The 24,139-nt window shown below is 44.2% G+C and overlaps 1 protein-coding gene across 1 annotated transcript in view; it reads right to left on the bottom strand.

Moving 5' to 3' along the window:
- Positions 1-4,465: 4,465 nt before the first annotated feature.
- The window catches only part of lhx4 (LIM homeobox 4), an 80,488-nt gene continuing 60,814 nt past the window's right edge, over positions 4,466-24,139 (bottom strand). The window contains exons 4-6 of the mRNA XM_078561856.1: positions 11,218-11,375; positions 8,153-8,324; positions 4,466-4,888 (exon numbers count right to left, since the gene is read on the bottom strand). Coding sequence (XP_078417982.1) covers positions 4,497-4,888; positions 8,153-8,324; positions 11,218-11,375 — 722 coding nt within the window. The 3' untranslated portion in view covers positions 4,466-4,496. The remainder of the gene's footprint in view (positions 4,889-8,152; positions 8,325-11,217; positions 11,376-24,139) is intronic.

Here is a 24,139-nt window from a genome sequence, read left to right as displayed (position 1 = left end):
TTGAGAAAAGCTCCCAAATTTGAGAAAGCAACATTTTACCCCATGGCTTTTATGTATCTTAATGCTTTAATAATTTGGGCTCCAGTCTTTCCAGCTGTAATTCAAACTGTCAACTTCAACATTAATTTAGAGGTGAGACCCCCTTAGTCAGAGATATTTTCTATCCTACCTTTTTCCTAGCCAGCCCATGATATTAACCATGCTCAACCAAAGGTAATCTTGACTTGTACTCAGTTTATCCAGCGTGACCTGAATGCCTCTACAGCCTCTGGACAACTCTCTACTCTTATAGGACCGGTGAGGGCCTTGCCCTACTATGTAGTAATCAGTAGGTGCTCTATTTGATATTCCATCACGTTACCCTCTGTTGACTCCATTAAGTCAGTGTTCAGGGGATCAATTTGGGACAGAGATGCCTTGACCGAACCACACCCCTTCCAAAAACAAACCATCCGACTGGGAGGGTAGCCTGCTTGGATCAGGTAGGAGGCCCCTAGAATGCTTTGCTGACTTGCTTGGAGCCCATGCCCATTTTCTAGCCCCTAGTACAAATTGTTTTTATGCTGGTTCCAATAAACTGAGATGGAACATCAAACAATGTGACAGTGACACAACCAGCAATGTAAATATAATTCTACAGTAGTGCAATAATTCTGTTGTTTGTTCATTTAATCTAAAAAATGACATGAAAGAATACATCGCACACATACATTGATGGTTGGCATTTCAAATTGTGCACCTGTTGGTACCTGACCATTGAATCACTTAAGACTTTGAGCTGACCAGCTAAAACACTTTTGACTAATGGAAAACCAGTTCCTCATTTCCATTGTAACCCCTGTTTCTGTATGACGCTAAATAGACTTACATTCACATTCTTTCTGCATTACAACACAGGCATGAAACCCACCTAAAATAAACAGGTAGCAGAATATATAAAACCAGTCTAACTTTTTCTTTTAGTTTTACTAACAGTAAGTTGCTCTTTATTTTCTAATTTAGTTTCAGTTACAGAATGAGGGGTTAAATCAGCAGAGGCATTTTTCCCGCATCATTTTTCATGTTAATCCTATGGACTCATTGGCCATCCATAACCTCGTCCAGAAAAACAGTTATCAAAGTTCCAGTATACTGATTAAAGCTTAAGAAGCAATCTCCTAAAACTGATCAGTATTAACCTCATAGAAGCCAACTGTCATGGGGGAGGTGGTGGCATAATGGTTTTGTCACTGGCTGAGTATTCCAGTTGGTCTCTGGTTATAAGTTTTTTTTTATTTGTTCATGGGATGTAGGCATTGCTGGGTAGGCCAGCATTTATTGCCCATCCCAAATTGCCCTTGTTCAGAGGGCATTTAAAAATCAACCACATTGCTGTGGGTCTGGAGTTACATGTAGGCCAGACCAAGTAAGATTGGCAGATTTCCTTCCCTATTTCCATCCCATTAGTGAACCAGATGGGTTTTTATGGCAATTGACAATGGTTTCGTGGTCATCATCAGACTTTTAATTCCAGGTTTTTATTGAATTCAAATTTTACCATCTGCCGTGGTGGGAATCGAACCTCAATCCCCAGAGAACTGGGGACCCGGGTTTGAATCCCACCATGGCAGATGGTGAGATTTGAATTCAATACAAATCTGGACATAAATGCTGGCCTAGCCAGCAATGCCTACATCCTATGAAAAATTTTTAAAAATGTGCTATAACCAGGGGTGGAAGTTCATAGTCTGAATGGAACGGGAAGGTACAAGTAAGGGAGGAATGAGGGAAAGTGACCCACAGCTGGGTTAACATAGGCCAAACACATTGCAAATTCTCAGCTAATCTGAAATTGGGAAACTTAGCTTCAGAAGTAGTCCTTGAGTAACTTTGATCATGGTCTTATTATTGCTCATGACTTGACCGTTGAATATGCTGGACACTATGTACTTCCCTTCATTTTACTGATAGGGTTACACCTGGGGGTAAATAACCCAGTATGTGGGCATGAGAAGGCAGCCAAAAGGTTTATGTTTCACATTGACTCCATTTAACTTGTCTGGTTAATGTGAAACATACCCTGAAAGTTAGACAATGAATTTGGTTGATAAATAAGAAGCTAGCTGCTTACAGTATTTCACTAGTCAGGTAGAACCCAGATAGAATATATATTTTGCTCACAGATATGGTGAATTTGCTTCTTGTTTCACACTCCAGATCATTGTTACCATAGAACAGTGAAGGTGCTCTAGGGCCAGGACCATGCTATATGCTCAAAACTGTCTCAGATGAGTGGAATCTTCCTGCAGTCAGCCCTGCACACCTTGTGCCAGCATAACTGTAAACCACGCATAGAATTTCAATGGGCTTTCCTTTCACTCGCATTATGTAAATGTGCAATGGGCTAAAGACACTTCCCATTCATTACTATTGCATAGGATTCCAATAGACTCTCCTCATTCACTCCCATTGGATAGAATAGCAACCAACTAAACAAACTTTGCATTTGTATCCAGGAGTTAACGTAAGTGAGAGGATGGCATGGACTACAAGACTGCTCTTGCTTCAGAGCCGGAAGAACATTCAGAACATCCAGCCACTTTAAACATTGTTCACTCCCATTGTATAGATTTCCAATGTATTGCATTCACTCCCACTGTATAACATTTCAAAATGCCAAACCACTTCCCATTCACGTTCACCATGTAAAATTCCAATGAGCCAAACTATTTTCCATCCACCTTGTCTGTGTTAATTTCCAGGGAATCAAATCTTTTATCATTTGCTTATGATGTAGAGTGTGTTCCTGTGCATATCAAATACTTCCCATTTGCTCCCCCCTGAATGATTTCCTCAGTAGAATGTTTAAATGCAAAATGGCTAAATGTTCATCAATTATCCACCTTTTATGCTAAACACTGTACTAGTTTTTCTACAGTGTTAGCATAGTTTAGAAGTCATGTTGCAAAACATTTTAATTAAACTGCTTTTTTTTGTTTCAAGTGTGCTGTTGGATTAATGATTACATGGCAAGATTTGCAAACTGGCTTTTTCAAACAAAAAGGGAGCTAATAAAATTCCTGATCCAGAGTGTTTCATAGCAAACTGGTTTATATTTATCAGGAATTGACCACAATGCAGGAATATAACTCACCTTTCACAATTTCCCCCCCCCCATATCATCTATAGCTGTATGGTTGCAAAAACATTCACTACAAGTTGCATCAGAGCCAGAGAGGATTGTCTTAATGTCATAACATGTTCTTCTATCAGTGAAATGATTTTTAAAAATTGTCCCAGAAAGAAAGTTATAAGACTGTACCATATCTGAGTTGACCAACAAGGGAGATCTCCATTATGTGTGGAGTGCAGATGGCATTCAGCTACACTCTCCATCTCGATGGCCTAAAATGGCACAAACGTAGGGGGAAAACTTTTCCAACAGCACCATCTACATTTGGAGGATATAAATCGAGTACAGTAAAGTTCAGTATTTTACAAAGCTTTCTTTATACCAGAAAAAAAAATGATATACACCAGAGAGCAAAAAGGATGGAAAGCCTTAGACAGACTGTCCTTGCAGCTAGATTTAAACCCAGCCTACCAAAGCTGAAGGGCACTTTTCAGACCAGCACTGTGCAGCTTAGCAATGCAGATTTAAGTAAGTGACTTTTGGGAGCTTGGAGGCAAAAGGGAAGCTTTGAGCAGTTCAGGTCTTCTGAATCCACACCAGCCTGCAACAGCTGTTTGTTAATTTAAGGTTTCTTCTGCACTTGGAAATTTATAAGGATCTGCAGACAAAACATTTCTGTGAACAGCCATTTGAATTTGCTTGCCAAACAATTAAGAGTCCCCCAATCTTAAAAGACCGATGGGAAAATTCCAGATCACCTGGGCTTCCCCATGCAGGAACATGGTGCCCCAGTGTGTATCAGTTGTGATTTACACACAATGTGCTTCATTGGCTACACAATTCTCTATCAGGCTCGGTAAAATAAGTTATCTTTTTTTTTAAGTAAAACCGAGTTGTGCGAGAGAACTTTTGTATCTACAACTTATTTTACACTGACTGTCTCAACCAAATCTACCTCTTGCCATTTTACTTGTAGATTTGAATTTTAATGATAGTGAAATACAGCCTACAGTCAGGTCATCTCAAGGTCTGTTGTCTCTTTTATAATTAGGGTAAGAATGCAGTTGCCTCCTCCTCGACCCACCTACTTGTCTCCATCAGGTTTGGCATTTCAGTCAATAAAATGCCACCAACGTGCATACTTTTGCCTTCACTTGCAAGCATTAGTTCAGCAGGAAGGTCCATCTAGATGGGTGCTTGTCCCAGACCAGTGGTTTGGTCCATAGATCTCTGTGCTGTATTTGAGCTGGATTCACTTCCGCAGAATGAGGAAACCAAAGCTGTAAACACATACGTTGCTTGTCTTCAAAAGTCCTGCAGCTGCTGTGGCTACTAGTCCTCTTCTAGACGTCTTCATTGGATCTCAGACTAGTGGTATGGTGTGTTAAAACTGAGGATGGTCCATGTCATCAAGCCATGAAGCAGGACTTGTTGGAAAGTCTGGGTAACCAGCACTGCTACCTGTCGAGATATCAGAAGTAGGACCGCCTGTCATCATTCTCAGGGCATGGCTCATTCCCTGTCCTCCTTGTGCTATAATCCCCAAGTTATTGTCAATATAGCCAAGGCTGTTCATTAAGGGGGTGTGTGCAGGAGCAGAGGCTATAGACGATGGGGACTGAGGGATTCCGTAGGGGCTGCTAGCTCTCAGGTCATGGTACTGCTGCCCTATACCATCGACAGTGAAACTGCCATTCAGTAACTGTCTGCCAGCCATGTCACTCACACCACTGTAAATTCCATTAGTATGGCCCAGTTCAGAGAGGATCTGATCATCTGGAATACAGGACAAACAAAATAATTAATGCTTTTGGCTAATATTGCACCTGCAAAAATAAAATACTGCCTTTAGAAGGCAATCTTATAGCATGTGCTGAAAGGCAGATTAACTGCTGAAGGCTATCATTGTAATTGTATCTTCCTTTAATTATTGTATATTCAAAAATGTTAAATGATAATCCTTTAACACAATGTACATTACATAAAACAATCAGGAATCTGCACAGCAGATTAGCTAATTTAAACAAGAGGGTTATAGCTCAATTCTAATTTAAGGGTTATGCCCTACAACCACATAACGGGGGCATCTTTCACCAAATATGTCAGACAGAAAAGAGCCTCCAAGGTGGTGAAGATGGGGCCTAAGCTGCAATTCCAGTCTAGCCTGCACTTATTGCAAGACACCATCCTTGGAAAGAAGTCAAAGCCTACGCTAGGAACAGTCACCCAGAGGCTCATTAAACAGCTGATTGACACTTAAAATGCCTGCTGCTCTCATTGAAGAGGCTGCACAATATTTTGGTTGCTAGCACTTGTCCTAACACCCTCTCCAGACAGTGCCCAGTAAATGTGGCACTGGTGCCACTTTCAAGCACTACCTAAAGGAATACTCTCTAGCTGATGTTTATTGCTGCTGAAGCTGTGAAGAAGACCTCTGAAATACATAGGGACGCTCTGCCAAGACTCCACCAGCACTTGAGCAATATTCATTCCGGAAATTCTCCGAGAATTTTAACCTGAGGATTTTGTGGCACAGTGGGTAGCATGCCTACCCCTGAACCAGAAGGTCTGGGTTCAAATTCCACTCCAGGACTTGATGGCCAAGGAGCTGCATTCTTAACATGGTCAACACGTTGATTATCAACCTGTAAATCATTTCAATACATCAATGGCAAGAGCCACTCCTGGTCAGCCATGCTTGATGCCTCTGGCAACAGGTTGTCAACCTGTTCCAGGAAAAACTAGCTACAGAAACAGACACAAGCACATGCTTTGTCTGTCACTTGCGTCACTAGATGCAGGAGGCTTCTAGGTCCAAGTCACCTAAAAGAGTGAGTGCTATGCTACTCTACCTTAATGGACACCTTATAGGAGTCACCGGGAGAAATGGAGTGCTTGGTCATTGGCATCTTGCTACGGGTCCCTCTTGGTCTGGATGAAGACTGGAAGGAGAAAATGAGGCCAGGCAGGAGAGAGGAACAGAAGGGTCGGATGATGTCCTTTTCCCACTGCAGGTACAGGACATCCCTTGACTTCCAGTGTCACATCAGAAAACCTGTGTGCTCTCTCCATAGTTCCCTGAGCCATCCTGCAATGTGCCAGCCAGTATCCTCCACACCTTCAGTGAAAGTGGGTGCGAGAAGCCCAAACATTCTGCACCACAAAAATTGCATCTAATCAGCACTTGAGTGCTAAACCTGCAGGTTTCTACTCTAGCCACTCCATACAAGTTCAAATTATGTTAATCAACAATTGGAACCAAAATTAAATGCTGAATCCAGATGTTTAAACAGGTTTGTCTTCTTAGCACTACACCCATTTGGCATATGTTTTCACCTTTTGTCCAAAATAATCCCCAATGTATTATATAAGAAAAGCTCAAATAGTACAAACAGATGTATTATATTTCTGTGTAACACTGTGTATTAACACTTAATATTCAGGATTGTTATCACTGTGTAACTAAGGACTCAGTGTTATACATTGAGAATGTTTCACTCTTATGAAACTGGTTGCAATATTATATATTCCATTGGGCTGTTTAACCACTGTAATACAAAATGCATTATTTCAAAACATAGCTAGGGGTGCTATCAATTAGGAAGAGAATAATATAATTATGAGCAGCTCTTTCTGTTTACCGACACGTAAAATGACGTAGGGTGATGTCAGACATGCATCCCGACTTCATCCCACGTCATTTAGGTTCTCAGTTTGGCGGACATGCAGCCGACTCGGCTGTGCGCCCTCCGACCTGTCAACGGCCTATTAAGGCCATTAAAAAAGTAATTGAAATGATTAATGGACCTGCCCGTCCAGCCTTAAGGTTGGCGGGCAGGCGAAGAGCCCAGGCGGCCTTCAGAAAAAACATGAAACCTCATCCACGGGCGGGATGAGGTTTCATGAGGGATTTAAAATTTGTATAAAATGTTTAAATAAAAGAAATTGACTTGTCCCAGCTCATGTGGCAGTGTCACATGAGGGGACATGTCAGGAATTTTTTTTCTGCCTTTGATGAACTTTTGAATCTTGAGCCGATCTCCCTAAGGCAGCACTTTGCCTCAGGGAGATCTGTGCACTCTCTCGCGTGCATGCGTGAAAGAGTGTACTCCCAGCTCAGGGAATCCCCCCCCCCGCCCGCACAGGGAGCACACAGTGCCTCTTGGCGCATGTCACGCTGGGCGGGCCTTAATTAGCCCGCCCAGGTGAAATGGCGGCGCGCACCCGACCGGGGGTGCCGATCGGGAATCCGCCCACTCACGCCCGCTCCCGCACAATCTCCCCCGACGGGGGGAAAATGCTGCCCTATGAATTGGATACTAGATGGCTGCACGTCAATAACTCCAGAAGCTTGACACCATCCAGAACAAACCAAGATTTTGATTCAGAAATGATGGAAGATACATGTCCAAGTCAGCATGCTGTGTGACTTCGAGAGGAACTTGGAGGTAATAGTGTTCCCAAGCACCTGCCAGCCCTACCCTTCCAGGTGGTTGAGGCATTGGGTTTGGGAGGTGCTTACAAAGAAGCCTTGGCTAGGCACTTCAATAGGTAGTGCAGTCACAGTGCATTGATGGTGGAGGAAATGAATAAGCTGGCGAAAGAGGTACTGATCAAGCAAACTGCTTTGTGCTGGATAGTGTTGAGCTTCTTAATCTGTTGCAGTTTACCCATGCAGGTAAGTGGAGAATATCCCATTACACTCTCAACTTTTGCCTCTTATGTGGTGGAGAAGATTTTACAAGTTTGAAAGTGAGCCAGTTACTCTTGAGATTCTTCCTGGCTTCAGTTGCTTTTTCCAGGAGCCTAAAATGGGACTTGAGAATTCCTAGTCTTCTCAATGACAACCCCTGCAATAATGTGGACTTCATTGTATCTATTGCCCCCCCCCCTGTATCTACAGAGCTCTTCCTGAAGTCATAAGGCACGAGTGCAAGGGATTGCTCTCCATCCTCAGTCAACCACTAGGGCTTGAATGGTGGAATCCCCAAAAGGTTACAAAAGCATTCAAATACAATGGCCTCACTAGGGCTTACTCACCTCTGAAACTCAGCTCACTGTCACTGAGACCCCCCTCCTCCACTGAGCTTTCTTTCCCATTCTTTGCCCCTCCACGGCTTCTCTTCACATTCTTGTAATACTGTCCCCATCTGTGCCTGCCTGCGTCCTTCTTCAATCGCTTCTCCTTGGCTCTCCTGTTCTGGAACCAAACCTGAAAGAAGTTTAAGTATTTTCATTTATTAATACCTGTTCAACTCTAGCTAGAATATTTTAACATTATGTTGGACAAAATACAGTGGTCCATATATAAACCTATAGCCTCTTGATAGATTGTATCTATCTGGTTCCAATGGTTAGTTGAATATAAGGTGTACTGCACTAAGAATTTTGCACATCCTGATACTTTGGGGGCTGAATACAGCATTTTGAAAATGTATTTGGAAGTTCAAAAAGGCACCCTTAATCAACAGTTATCATCGGTAATTTGTGCTTAGCACCTTTATCAATGTAAAGTAGACATGGGGCAAGTCCTGGATCTGGGCTCAAGTCTGAGATGTGAATCGCTGTTGATAAAAATTCACTGAAACCCCAGTCTCCCCTTATCAAGGGCTCAAGTCAAGGGGCCATTTCTTACCAACTGTCCAGCCCCTAGACTGTAACCCTGACAGATGCCACCTTGCTGACTGCTCAATACCTCTACAGATGAAGACACATGAGTTGTCTAACGATCCAGAGGAATCTCTTCCACCAGGAACCAGTGAAACATGGCCTAATTGTCTGTGGCTCAATTGCCTCAGGACTAGTGTTGGACACTGCAAGGCTCTTATGCAGACTGGGGCTACAGCCAAACAAAATCTGTTGACTGTGACTGGGGAGAGGCAACCCAAACAATGAAGCATCTCCTATAATGTCCTCTACCACCAACTCTTGAACCGGATCTTGCATGGAAAAATGGCAGGGGAAGGCATAGCAACACAACAAGAAGATGATCAAGTGACAGAAAGTAAATTGAATTCAAAATCAGGTATTAGATATGCAGTTTTCATTTTAGCAACTGCTCCATTGAAAGAAGCTTCACTGGTTCTCTGCCAGGCCATTAGGTGCTTCACTTCGGGAGAGGAAGCTAGTGATAGGATAAGTTATTGAGCTGTAGCATTTAAGCTGTGTTGAAGTCCGCACCTTAGACCACCCTGGCTTCCAAACCGAAAGAAGAAAAATGGCAGGATTGAGGGGCTGAAGGGGAAGAGGCAGTGATTTTTTATTGTTTGGATATGGCAGCATGGAGGCCTATTGAGGGCTCCTTCCTTTTCCAGGGCTCAGGGTCTATGCATCATTTCCTACCCAAGACTGAGTTAGTTCACTCTCCAATTTACCCTCCCTTTCCTTTGCAGAAGCTTTGATCATCTTCTTCATAGTCTGGTTAAGATGGAGGACTTATCACAAGCAGCCAATGTTTTATCAATGTCAGGTGCAATATGTTGGATTTTTAAAGGATAGCACCACTATTCCCTTCAGTTCTTCATAACACCTAAATTAAATATGACCTTTTTTTTGCAGATTCTGTCCTCAATTTTCTCATTTATTCTCCTGACTCGTGCTGGGATAAAGTACCTCACCAAAGTGACTGCCCTTCATGCAGGAGACTGAACAATGAATTTTAGCACCCAGTTTTACAATTGGCGGGGTTGGGGGGGTTGCAATCAATGTGCTCACTCAAAATCCTCCCTCCAACAGGAGGCACTGGTGAGCGATCTGTTTTGAAAACTGTGGTTGAATTTAACCTTCTGTAATCCAGAAGTGCAAAGTCCAGCTGTTGGCACCATTATAACCACTGCAGCTCAAATCGGATAACTCAGCACACATCAAGCCTAAGATACTTCCATTTTATATGCATGACTTCAGCACTGGACAGTGTCTTTCTCAACAGAGCCATTAGGGTTGCTACAGTCCATGTCCCCCTCCTCTCCCCAATCCCACTCAGTTAATCCTGATCTTATATATACAAAACTCAATTTTTAATTATAAATATTCGTAAAGTACATCAATAGTATCTGTGCTGTAGAGGAAGAGTCAATAAGATCTAACAGCATTCATGGGGGGGTACAATGGCAGGCGGCGTTGATGGAAAATCATAATGTGAATCGTGCACCATAGAACAAGAAACTTTTACTGTGACACCCAAAGAATGTGTCTGATCTGGGCCATTATTGTTCTAGTTTAGATCCAGTTACAGACTGAATAATTTCTACAGTTGATATTTAGTGTATGGGTGTACCTAAATTGTAAGAATTCAAGCACATTACATCCATTCACGCACAACAATGAGGCTATTAAACGGTTGTGTTCAAAGTCACTGTTTCTGAATTTATTTGGATGGTTTTGCTCAGTTCTTTTAATACTCAATGCAATATTTTAGTAGACAACTTTTAGCAAATGAGGGTTATTTTTCACAAGTACCACTCTGACACTAGTTATCAAGAGTAAAAGTACATGTGAATAAAATGGCCTATTTTCCAGTGCTGCATCCTTATCCCATTCTACCCTAAAAACAACAAACATTCACCTTAGGACTGAAAAAGTTAACTGATTCACCATGTGGCATTGCTCAATCACAATACTTGCCATTGTGACATCACGACTCGTTGCCATTGTGATGTCGGCACTCACTACCATTGTGATATTACCACCCATTACGTTGTGATCTTAGCACTCACTGCCATTGTGATGTCAGCACCCCTGCCATTCTAATGTCAGCATTCATTGCCATTGTGACTCACCGACATTTTGATGTCAGCACGCGCTGCCTTTGTGATGTCAGCACTTCTGCCATTGTGTTGTCAGCACTCGCTGGTGTTATGATGTCAGCACACACACTGCAATTGTGATGTCAGCACTTCCTGCCATTGTGATGTCAGTACTCACTGCCATTATGTTGTCAGCACTCCCCACCATTGTGATATCATTGCTCACTGCAATTGCATTTAAGCTGCTTCTACTGAGAGCAAGGGACTAGGTGAACAATAACAAGTAGTATTTTCTAAAGTTAAATTGTTAATAAAATTTAAACAAGGAAAATTACTTCCCACAAGGATTTATTTTTTTACCTGTACAACCCTCATGTCAAGCCCCGTTTCGGAGGAGAGCTGTTCCCTCACATGGCGAGCTGGTTTTGGAGAGGTTTTGTATGCATTCTTCAGTGTTTCCAATTGCTTGGCTGTAATAGTAGTTCGCGGTCTCTTTGCTCCAGCTTCTGCATCAGCATCTGTGTTAGACAACAAGTTCTTACCAAATCTTAAATTACAGATGCAAACACACAATAGACCCAGTGTTCTGGATTATGTTATAGTCATTACATACATCTGTACAGCACATTTAACATGGTAAAACATTCCAGGAGTGCTTCACAGGATTGTATGCAAACAAAATTTGATACTGAGCTACGTAAGGAGATAATAGGTCAGATGACCAAAAGCTTGGTCAAAGAGATAGGTTTTAAGCAATGCCACAAAGGAGGAAAGAGAGATAGATAGATGGAGAGGTTTAGGAAGGGTATTCCTAAGTTTAGGGCCTTGGCAAATGAAGGCATGGCCACAGTGGTGGAGCGAATAAATTGGGAATGTCCAAGAGAGCACAGTTTGCTCAGGCAGAGATTTCAAGGGGCTATGGGGCTGGAGGAGATTACAGAGGTAGGGAGGGATGAGGCCATGGAGAGATTTGAAAAAAAGGATGAGAATTTTAAAATCAAGGGATTGCTTAACAGGGAGCTAACGTAGGCTAGCAAGCACAGAGGAGATGGATGAGCAGGATTTGGTATGAGATAGGACACAAGTTTTGATGACCTTAAATTTCTGGAATGTAGAACTAGGGAGTTTGACCAAGAGTGTATTAGAATAAACAAGTCTAGTCAAATGTACAATGTATAATGTTAGTGTTGTACAGCTTATAATTGTGTCCAAGTACTTCCTTGCAAAAATGTAAAGGCTGTCAAAGGATACAGTCCATTTTTGATCTTGAAGTAATTTAATTACATGTCATTGAAGAAGTCATATTTTATACGCTGCACCAGCCACAAAGGAAAACAAATTTGTAACTGATATGTAAAATAATACTAATGCCTTCTGTTTGAAAAACATTCTAAGATAAAATTACTTTTATGCACGTACAGTTATTCCTGGGATGGCAGGGTTGTTGTATGAGGAGAGATTGGGCCGACTAGGCCTGTATTCACTGGAGTTGAGAAGAACAAGAAGGGATCTCATTGAAAGGTATAAAATTCTGACAGGGCTAGACAGACTGGATGCAGGGATGATGTTTCCTGAGGCTGGGGGGCCTAGAACAAGGGGTCACAACCTCAGGATACAGGATAGGCCATTGAGGACTGAGATGAAGAGAAACTTCTTCACTTAGCGGGTGGTGAACCTGTGGAATTCTCTACCATAGAGGACTGTGGAGGCCAAGCGACTGAATATATTTAAGATGTAAATCAATAGATTTCTAGACACTGAAGATGTCAAGGGGTATGAGGAGAGAACGGGAGTATGGCGTTGAGCTAGAGGATCAGCCATGAACATATTGAATTGTGGAGCAGGCTTGAAGGGCTGAATTACCTACTCCTGCTTCTATGGAAACATGTGGATGTGTATCATTTAGCAGATGCTGAATGTTATTTACTCCTTTATTGTCAAAGTGTGGATACCAAGAGACCTGGATGTGAATTTCTGCTGGGAGATCTTTTACTCATCTGGTACAGCTTCACCAGAAGAACCACAGAAGCCCAGGAAAATGGAGTAGCTTTTCCAGTTTTTTCATGCATTTCCAGTAGACATGGGGATTAACTCAATGGTAGTTCAACCTCCATTGTTCATGAGCCATACATGCATCTTTTGATGTGTTATGTGTTTATTAAGTACACATCTTGAAAGGGGATACTTTTAACTTCAAAGAGCCAACACTTGTATAACACACATCAGAACCAACAGATGGGGTTAAAATACGGATCAGGCATGATCTGATTGAATGCCAGAACAGGCTCCAGAGGCTAAATGTCCTACTCCTGTTTATGTAACTGACAGGATGTCTGGTAGTCCATGATCCTCTGTTCCATTCCTTTTACAAAGTTTGTGGAATAGAAACTCTATTGGAGAATTAATGATCCTGGCGTAAAATCAGCACCAAAGACCATTGTAGTATAAGGGCATATGGCATTACAAGGGTTAATGTGGGACTGAGAAATAGTACCGCCCACAGTGTGATGTAAAGAGACACATGAACTGAGCCTAGAGTCAGTTGTGGGCTGGACAGAGACCTGTGTAGATGCTAGCATGGAGTTAGCTCATAGCTTGGCATATACCTTGTATATATGTACATGGTTAGGTGTTATCAGTAAACACTTAGGCCATGATTTTACTGCCCTGCATGGTGCATCCCCCAGCGAATGTGGTGAGGCATTTAAATCTCCATTTAGTTCAGTGAGACAGTACCATCCCACCGGGCGGGAGGGGCCGTGAAATCCTGACCTTCAGGACAGAATTTTACCCTTGGCGGGACGGCTCAGCAGGGTCAGTCGACTGCCGCCCGTAATTGGCAGCGCACCGCGATTTTATGCGGGCGGGCCGAGTAAGGCCCGGCCAGCGTGAGACGCGGCCTTTCAATGAGCGCGAAGGGGCGGGCGGGGGAGGGGGCAGGATGTCCAGCGGGTCCAATGGTGACCCGGCGGCCGATTCAAATATGGCCTTGGCAGCCCCTGGAAGGCTGCGACTGAAGGACGCGGAAGCCCTGTGCATGGAGACCGGAGCGGGTGGACACGGCAGGCGGGAGGGCAGGTCTGTGGGGCAGTCGGCCCCACGTTTATCGGACGAGTGTCTCACTGCCCTCCTGGAGGAGGTGGCAGCCAGGAGAGAAACCCTTGTTCCCAGGGATGGGAGGAGGAGGCCCCCTCACCTCACCAAAAAGGGCCTGGGAGGAGGTGGCATCCAGGATCAGCACCCAGACGTGGTGAGGCGCACGTGGGTCCAGTGCCGGAGGGGCTTTAACGATCTGCTGCGATCGGGGAGGGTGAGAACCGTGTTGGCATCGGTCACTTTGCAGAACAGGTAAGAGCTGCCCATCCCCCCATGGACCTCAGAGGTGTTAGAGTGTGAGTGGCAAATGTCACTGAGGCAGAATCTGGCCAAGGGGGTGAGCCCTGGCTGCTTGGTCTCAGTGTCTTGTGGCTCCAGGGTTACAAATCAGCTGAGCCCTGCGAGGTGTTCCTCAGGTGGGGTTGGGAAGGATGCAATGGGGCTGCAGGTAGAGAGTGGATTAATCAATGGGCATCAGTGAGGGATCTGTGTGGAGTCTCCCAATCAGCTGTCCGCAGTTGAATCAAACTTGTGACAGATGCTTTGTTCAGGTGTGCAGTGACTTTCATTCATTACTGTAAGGACAAGGCCAGCCAGACACAATGAGCCAGAGGCTTCACAGCGATTGCTGGGTTCCCCCTCATCCAGAGTGTAATCGACTGCACACATGTGGCCGCCAAGGTGCCAGTGGGTGAGCCGGGAGCTTTCGTCAACAGGAAGGGAATCCACTCCATGAACGTGCAGATAGTGTGTGACCACAGGATGCAGATTCTGCAAGTCTGTGCAAGGTACCCAGGCAGCTCCCAAGATGCTTACATCCTGAGACACTCCCAGGTGCCAAGGCTCTTCAGTGCTCCAGCCCGACTGGATGGATGGCTGCTGGGTAACAAGGGCTATCCACTCAAAAGGTGGCTTATGATGCCTCTCCACCACCCAAGAACAGGCTGAGCAGTGGTACAACAGGAGCCATGGCTCCACAAGCGTGGTGGTAGAGAGAACCATCGGTCTGCTCAAGATGTGCTTCCGATGCCTGGACCATTCAGCGGGCGCACGGCAATAACCCCCAGATCATGTGTCACTGATAGTGGCTGCATGTTGCACTCTCCACAATCTGGCACTGGAAAGGGGGGATGCAGTGGAGGAAGAAGATCTTAATGCAGCTGCACAGGCAACAGACAATGAATCCAGTAGTGAGTCTGAGGACGAGCCCACTCAGGAGAATGCTGAGGGCATAGACCTGGGTAACCTCCAGGGAGGCAGGGACATGCGGGAAGCTTTGAACCAATGATCCTTCAGCTAGCACACCAAATAAAAACCACCACCACATGCCAGGGCTGCAGGCTCCATACTCAATCTCTGACAGGACCAATTCCTTGGTCAACAACATAAACTATGTGCCTTTGCAATAAAGTTTAAGCAGTCACATGCCCATCATAACATCATGGTTTACCTGCACCCACAGAACAAATGAAGCATCCAGAGGCCAGTTGCAAAGGAAACATCTCATTTACTTCTGAGTGACAAACATAGCAGAAAGTAACATTCACCGGTGTTTCCCATCACACCACTAAAAAATAACAGAAAAATGAGGAAAACAAATATCACTCGTGATCAGGCCGTGTTGTGCTTAAGGTGCTTTAAGTTTTTGTTTGCGAGTGCTCTGTCTTGGTGCTCCCCCCTCGCTGGCACTGGCATTGGAGGCAGCCTGCTCACTCTGCTGTCCTGTTGGCCTTGATGACCTCGGCGGTTGTCCTCTGACCAGTGGAGCCTGTGCTGGCATCTCCCCAGTTGCTGCAGCCTCATCAGATGCCACGGTCACTGGCAGAGGGGTGGAGGAGCTGCCGCCATCACCCTGAGCGCCCTGAGAGGAGCCCGCAGGTTCGACAGGCAGCTCGTGCACCAATGTGAGGTTGCTCTGGACCCCCCTGCTCACCATTGATGGACGGGTAGCTAGCTGGGATACTGAGTGTCCAATCCGTCTCCCACACTGACACTGACCAGCTGAGGTCATTGCCAGTGTGAGGGCTTGCAGGTCCGAGTGCATCCCCTGGAACCCCTGATTGAGACCCTGGAGGAGCCTCCCCATGAGAGAACATAAGAACTAGGAGCAGGAGTAGGCAATTCAGCCCCTCGAGCCTGCCCCGCCATTCATTACGATCATGGCTGATCTCATTTCAGCCTCAACTCCAATTTCCCGCCCTCTCCCCGTAACCTTTCAACCCGCTACTAATTAAAAATCTGTCTATCTCCTCCTTAAATTTATTCAGCGTCCCAGCATCCACTGCACTCTGAGGTAGTGAATTCCACAGGTTCACGACCCTTTGAGAAAAGTAATTCCCCCTCATCTCTGATTTAAATCTACCACCCCTTAGCCTAAAACTATGGCCTCTTGTTCTGGAATGCCCCACAAGGGGAAACATCCGCTCCACGTCTACTTTGTCTATCCCCTTTAGCATCTTTTATACCTCAATTAGATCTCCTCTCATCCTTCTAAACTCTAGCGAGTATAGGCCTAAACTGCTCAATCTCTCCTCATAAGACAAGCCCTGCATCTCTGGAATCAATCTAGTGAACCTCCTCTGAACCACCTCCAATGCAAATGTATCCTTCCTCAAGTAAGGAGACCAAAACTGTGCACAGTACTCCAGGTGCGGTCTCACCAATGCTGTGCACAGTTGCAACAACACTTCTCTATTTTTATATTCTATTCCTTTAGCAATAAATGCCAAAATTCCATTTGCCTTCCTTATTACCTGCTGTACCTGCATATTAGCTTTCAGCGATTCATGCACGAGGACACCCAGATCCCTCTGCACTGAAGCATTCTGAAGTTTCTCTCCATTTAAAAATAAGTCGCCTTTTTATTCTTCTGGCCAAAATGGATAACCTCACACTTATCCACATTAAACTCCATCTGCCAAATTTTGGCCCATTCACCTAGCCTGTCCATATCCATTTGTAAATTTCTTATTTCTTCATTGCAACTTACTTTCCCACCTATTCTGGTGTCATCTGCAAATTTAGCCATAGTACCTTCTATCCCTGAATCCAAGTCATTAATATGTAAATAGTTGGGACCCAAGGACCGAACCCTGTGGCACCCCACTAGTTACAGCTTGCCATCCAGAAAAAGACCCATTTATTCCGACTCTCTGCTTTCTGTTGGTTAGCAGGTCCAAGTTAATATATTACCCCTAACTCCACGTGATCTTATCTTGTGTGTTAATCTTTAGTGTAGCACCATATCAAAGGCCTTCTGGAAGTCCAGATATACTACATCTACAGGATCCCCATTATCCACTTTGCTTGTCGCATCTTCAAAGAACTCTAGCAAATTAGTCAAACACGATTTACTCTTCATAAAACCATGCTGACTCTGATGGATTGCATTTTGACTTTCCAAATGCCCCATTACGATTTCCTTAATAATGGATTCCAACAATTTCCCAATGACAAACATTAAACTAACTGATCTAAAGTTTCCTACTTTCTGCTTCCCCCCCTTTTTGAATAAAGCATTTATTTATTAGCATTTTTCCAATCCACTGGAACCTTTCCAGAACCCAGGGAATTTTGGAATATTATAGCCAATGCATCCACTGTCTCCACTGCCACTTCCTTTAAGGCCCTGGGATGTAGGCCATCAGGTCCTGGGGACTTGTCACCCTTTAATCCCAATAGTTTGCTCAGTAGTTTTTCTCTAGTGATGGTGATTGTTCTACGTTCCTCCTTCTCCACACCCTCTGCTCTACCTGTTACTATTGGGGTGGTACTAGTGTCCTACACCGTGAAAACTGAGACAAAATATTGATTAAGCATCTCTGCCATTTCTGCTTTCCCCACTATTAACTCCCCAGTCTGATCCTCCAAGAGACTTTAGCTACTCTCCTTTTACATACTTGTAGAAACTTTTGCTGTCAGTTTTTGCATTTTGCATTTTGCATTTTGTGCTAGTTTTCTTTCATAATTTACCTTTGCTCTTTTTATTATTTTTTTAGCAACCCTTTGTTGATCTTTAAAAGTTTCCCAATCTTCCAGCCTGCCACTGACCTTTGCAAGTTGCTATGCCTTAGTTTTTGCCTTTATTTTATCTTTAACTTCCTTGCTTAGCCCTGGATGCTTTTTCCCCCTCTTACCATCTTTCTTCCTCTTTAGAATATATTTTACTTGGGAGGAATTGAATATCTCCTTAAATATCTGCCACTGTTCATCAACTGTCCTCTCCAGTCCACCAGGGCCAAATCTGCCCTAATGCCTATGTAGTTACCTTTGTTTAACTCCAGAATACTAGTGTGGGACTCAAGTTTCTCGTTGGGACGCTCATCCAATGTCATTGCACTTAATTTCACGCATGGGCATGTCGGGGCATTTGCCCACACGCCAAGGGTAAAATTCTGCCCCAAATGTTCAACCAAACAAGATTCAACCTCTTTGTGAGATCTACTGAATATACAACAGACAGAATGGTGGTAGCTAATGGAAAAACCCAGAACCTCAGAGAAGCCGGAGCAGAAATTCAAAAGCTGGAAAACTGAAGGAGCAGCAGTCTGATCTGACTGAAAGCACCTGAAGTGAGGACACAGAGGGAGGTCGCCTGAAAGAAGCTCCAATTCAGAAATGAAGGCAGAAGAAAAAACCCCACTGTGCAGCCAAGGACTCCACAAGATCTCGTGGGGTCCAGTGTGAATGCCCACAGAGTGCAGAGTCAAAGGACCTGGCAGGGGTGAGCACAAAATTCAACTCTAAGCCAGACTAGTTTAAAAAGCTTCAGTGCTGTAATAAGGCCAGAGCAGCCCATTTCTGAAAGCACTGAGTTCAGAATCAGTGCCATTACACATGGCGGCCAAGCTCCCATTAAGAAAAAAAATGGAAGGTTTAAAAACCTCAGCCAAAGCCGGGAATCAATGCGAAAATGCTGGAAAATCCTCTGATATCTCAGGGACGGCCCAGAATAGTTGATTGAGTAAATCACTGCACAAAACTAAAGGCAAAGAGCTTGGGGCTGCCATCATGTGGGAGCCTGCCAAAACATGACAAGCGTGGGAAGACTCTTGAAGAAACAGTTATTGTGGCAACATCTTTAAAACCTGCACAGCATTTAGAGCTGCACTCACCTGAACTTTAAAGGAACCATGGACAACAAATCACCATTACCAGACCAACTGGGACTGACCAGGGCCAGACCAGGCACAAAACCTGGGACATTGGTGGAAAAGATTCTTGAGATACATGATAGCTTCAGGGTTAAATAAAAAGACAGAAGCTGAACAAGTGAATACACTGCTTTAGTCAGTAGGTCCGATAGCTGATGATATTATTGCGGGGCTAGGAATAAATGAATCCTCAGGTAAACTTGATGAAATTCTAAAATCATTCAATACATATTTTAATCTAAGAAGCAACAACATTTTAGAGAGAATTAAATTCAACAAAGGTGTCCAACAGTTTGGAGAACCGGTTGACTCTTTTATAAACAAATCATACAGATTAGGTTGAAGGCTGTGACTATGGCGACCTTAAGTCAGAACTCATAGTGGGGCAGAGTTGTTTCCAGAATGGCTGGCGATGCCCTTTCAGGCATGCTACAGTACAAGGAATATCTGACTCTAGAAAAGGCTGTCCAAATAGTCAGACAGCCTGAAATCCGCCAACAACACCGATCCATTTTACGTGGCAAAAGTAAGCCAATTGTCCAGCTCATGAAACAACAAAGGGGTAAAGAGACTCCAGGCCAATGAAGGCAATACCCAAGCCTAACCTGTCTATTATTAGCTCTCTCTGGGTTGCTGGATCTGTTTTCTTTTTAATTTCAGATTGACAGCCCTGGTGCTTTTATTTTATAGGAGGGTAGTGGCTTGTTACTAAAGATTGTCAGTACAAATCGCATTAAGGCAGCTTCAGAATTTGAGATCAGTTGAAAAAAAAAACCTGGAAATAAAAAGCTGGTAGCAGTGCAAGTGAAGTAGCTTGGAGCCAATCTGCATTATTTTAATGTTGTCTCCACATTGGGACTGTCTGCGATCACACTGCTTCCATGCAGAGATCAACATTCTGGAGTCTGGAGTTTACAGCAGTTTCTAATCGCAGCCACCAGTGCTCGACAACCCTTTGGTTTCATTTTCTACCTGTCATGTTCTGCTGCCTCCATTCTTTTTGTCACTGGGAATCTCTGCCTCCCTGGTGAGGGACCATGTCAATGCTCTGGAGCCAAATGACCTCACAGGCAAGAGCACTGTCTAGCAATCTCAGTGCAGTGTCTGAACTGCAGTCGCCTGGGACACTTCAGAAAGCTATGACACCTAGACGGGCCGAGGATCCCAAGAGGTACTACATGAGGAAGAGATCCAACCCTGCTCCTTGGACGAGGTCAAGGATCCTACATTCTCTTTTGGATTGTGGACATTTAAGTAAACGGTCACTTCATCAACTTCAAATGGACACAGGAGCCAGTGTTATGGTCCTCTTGGATATGAACCATGGCCAAGAGACATCTGGCTATGAACAACAGACGCACCACTCTGCAGGTCTGGAGGAATCCGACTTCTGGTCATAGGCATGATCCTCGAACCACTAAGGTATGGCAACAAGCAGGCATTCAAAGTCATATCCATCATCCAAAACCAATCTTCTTCTCTCTTGAGCAGAGATATCTGTATTGTCTTAATCTTCTTAAAACAGCAGAAGACGTCAAGACAACCTTTGTTGTCAACTGCACAGAGCTGCAAGTTCCCTAGGGGCCCACCAGTAAAGAGACTCTCGATTGGGACATTAGCTCTGAAATGTCTTCACGCTTTGCAGGGCTGGCATGTCCAGTTTCTTTGCAGGCAGCAGAAGCTCCTCTTTGGTCAGACCAGCCAAACCTTAAGATAATCACCACTGTAACTCGAGTGGAAGGCACACAAGAAAACACACAGTGTTGCTGTCACACTACCTGTAAATGCCACGGCACAGAAACTGCAACCTCCAGCCAATGCGCAAAGCTGCAAGATGATGCTGGAGTAAGGAACTAGCGATCATCACTCACCAGAGCACAGCTCAGTGAGGCACGGAGACACACGTTAGAACACTGTGTCATGATAAACGCCAAACTGCAAGGTGGGTCCACCACTGAGGAACATCCAAATGACAGGGAGAGACATCTTCAATTCCGCAAAGATCACAGCAGATCACATGGCAAAAGGAAGACCAGGCGCTGAATGAACAGAGTGAACACTCTCTCCGGATAAAGTGGGACAAGCTGATGGTCCCCGAGCAGAGCAGACGGGGAGTTGACAAAGAGATGATTGATTCCAAGGAGTGGAAAAAAGCAGATCAGAAGACAACCATCAGAAACACTGACTACAACTCAAACTCTGAATCAACAAAGTTTGCTCGAATCAGTAAAGCCTACCATTCCTCTAACTGTGAGCAGAATGAGAGCCAGCTGAATTGTCAAGCCTCTAGACTGTCTGAATTTATAAAGCCAGAGCCTTGAGGTGGGGAGGAGGGGTAGCACGATTGTAATGGGTCAGGTAAAGACTTTGGGGGGAAGTGTAGTAGAAGGGTATCCGGCATGGCAAGGATTAATGTGGGACTGAGAAACAGCATTGTCCACAGTGTGATGTAAAGTGACACATGACCTGAGGCAAGGGTCAGTTGTGGACTGGACAGAGACCAGGCTGCCAGCACTGTCTGCACCCAGAGAATCAACATAGTCTGTGAATGAAGTTCTATGTGGACAAATTTCTTCCTTCGTGTTTCAGGAATTTTCTGAAAAAAGCTACATGGATTTCAGGACCTCCTTTTTTTTAGTTTCAAATGGGAAAACCAGCTCAGTAGTTTCATGGTCAATGGATAGAATACCCAGCCTAGGTATATGGTCCAAGGTTGGTCATTGCTCTTCAGTTATGGTTGGATGTTGCTGTTTCTACATACTAGTTTAGTTTGGACACATGCCATTTTCTACATTCTGAGATGATGCAAAGTTACTTATGATCAGCATATGATCAGAAGTCAATAAATCCATTCATAGCAGGGTACAAAAGGTGCAGCTTAGTTTATAAGAAACACAGTCTGCCTATGAACATAAATAAAAAGGTGTGAGGGATAAAGCTAAAACAGTAATAGTACAACTGTAAGAAATATTGAGGATGAAACTGATCTTTGGTTTTAAAGCAGAAGAATATCAGACATGGTGCAAAATGCACCTCCAATTTACTGTGATCCTATACTGCGCTACCATCGAAGACTAGTTTTATCCCCAATATATTTTATATTGTGTGAAAATAACTGTGTACATTTTTCTTCCTGAGTTTCCTATTCTTTTTTCTTAAATGCTGTGACACATGCTGAGCAACTGTTCCAAGAGTGCCGGGTGCTCTCCACTACACACCCAAGTGGCCATACAGAGGCAGTGGCCAACGCTTTGAGCTGTTTAACTCAACTTCAATACCACTACTTCCTACAATCCTGGCGACTTCCCTGATATTTAATCCATGTTCCCCACAAAAATCAGCTTCCATAGACTAGCTTGTGCTTTCTATCAACCACATTATCTGTGAAATATCTGGAATTGGTGATTCAGAGTGAGATATGCACTGGAGTTTAATGTTCTACCAACGTCGTGATGCATATCTGTCCAGATTGGTGGAAAAACAGCGTGTTTGCAGACCATATCATTCAGGCTAAATACATTGGGTTGAATTTTCCTGGTCCCCTGAAGGTGGGGCCAGGAAATAAGCATAAAACCCTGATGTTGTCACTCCCCGATGTTGTCCCGCCTCTGGGAGAGTTTCCCAATTCGGGGCTGCCACGGGACTTGGCAACCTGGCCTATGGAGGTGGTCAGGCAGTTAGGCCAATTAAGGCCACACAGGGGCCATTTTTAGATGCTACTGGCATTTTCCCAGCGTCGGACTGTTCCCTAACTAAGCCTGGAGGCTGGCAGTGACTTGGAGGTGCCCTCCGCCTGGCAGGCCGAGGAGCCCATCCGTGCCTCCCCTCAATGGCCCAATGAGTTTGCAACAGGTATGGAAAGACCACAGCTGTGAACAAAACCATCCCCGTGGAGGGACATCCTCTCCACACTGATGACACTGGTAACTGTGGACCTTTTTTAATTTTAAATTTTCAGCTGGCTTCCGAAAGCACCTGCATTTTCAGGCACCCTTGCACTTGCTTTTCTGTCTCAGCAGCACCCACCTCTCTGAGTGGGTTTGCCAGCCTTCTGGTGCTGCAGACCCCCCCTCATTGGGCCTCCCGCCTTGGGAATCCGTTTGCTTTCCATAATTGGATGACAAACCTGGAGGTGAGCAATCAGGGGCTCACCTCATGTCTTGTTGCACTGGTGGGTGCCTGGATGACAAATGCAAGCTTGGGACTGCATATGTTCCCAATATTGGGTTCCTGACACCCACAGGAAAATTCAGCTATTGTTTTTGAAGCAATAAATTAATACAAAGGTTAGAAGGACATCAGCAGAGGAAAATAGAAACACACTACTTAATATCTCATTGGTACTTTTAAAATCATTCTGATACCAGAACAGCAACAGCCCTTGGTTGAGCTTTTTACTAAGTGCACACCATTGCTCTCATGAAGTCCTGTTTCATTGCAGCAACCTATACATAAGATAGAATTGTGTTAGATGAGTGAAGAGCTGGTGAAATATTATCAGATTAATGTCCACTTTAAGTAACTTCTGGCTACAGAACTGCCAAAATTGATTAAAGTGAAAAAAAAGATGGACTTATAATGTTTTAGGATAATTTGAAACATGATAAGGGACACCATGAGAAGTACAAATGGCTTTGGGCCTTTGGTTCCCAAAGTTTTCCACCACAGGAGTTTCCCTCACCCCATGTATTAGCCTATTGCAGGCTAATTGGTAAAGATTGTTTGCAATGATGAGGCAATAACTCCATTATCATTATAACATGCAACTACCAGGATGGGAGAAGATAAGCTAGATGGATCTTGGCCTTTTTTAACCTAGCACTTCCTATGTTCCTTTTTAAGTTCTGGTCTCAAGCAATCATTTGCCTTCAGGACAAAGAAAAATGGGAAGAGGCTACCCTGGAGCGCATGTCAAGGTCGTCAGTCCAAACACTGATATGTTGCTGTATGTATGTCTGCATTTAACCTTTCTGTGGCTTAGAGCAATTGCAAATGTAAAATGTAAAGGCAATTGACAGCCCAGCTCCATATGA

The sequence above is a fragment of the Cetorhinus maximus genome, chromosome 17, assembly GCF_964194155.1.
Source record: "Cetorhinus maximus chromosome 17, sCetMax3.hap1.1, whole genome shotgun sequence".
Lineage (NCBI taxonomy): Eukaryota > Metazoa > Chordata > Chondrichthyes > Lamniformes > Cetorhinidae > Cetorhinus > Cetorhinus maximus.
This window is presented reverse-complemented; position numbering and strand designations above follow the sequence as displayed.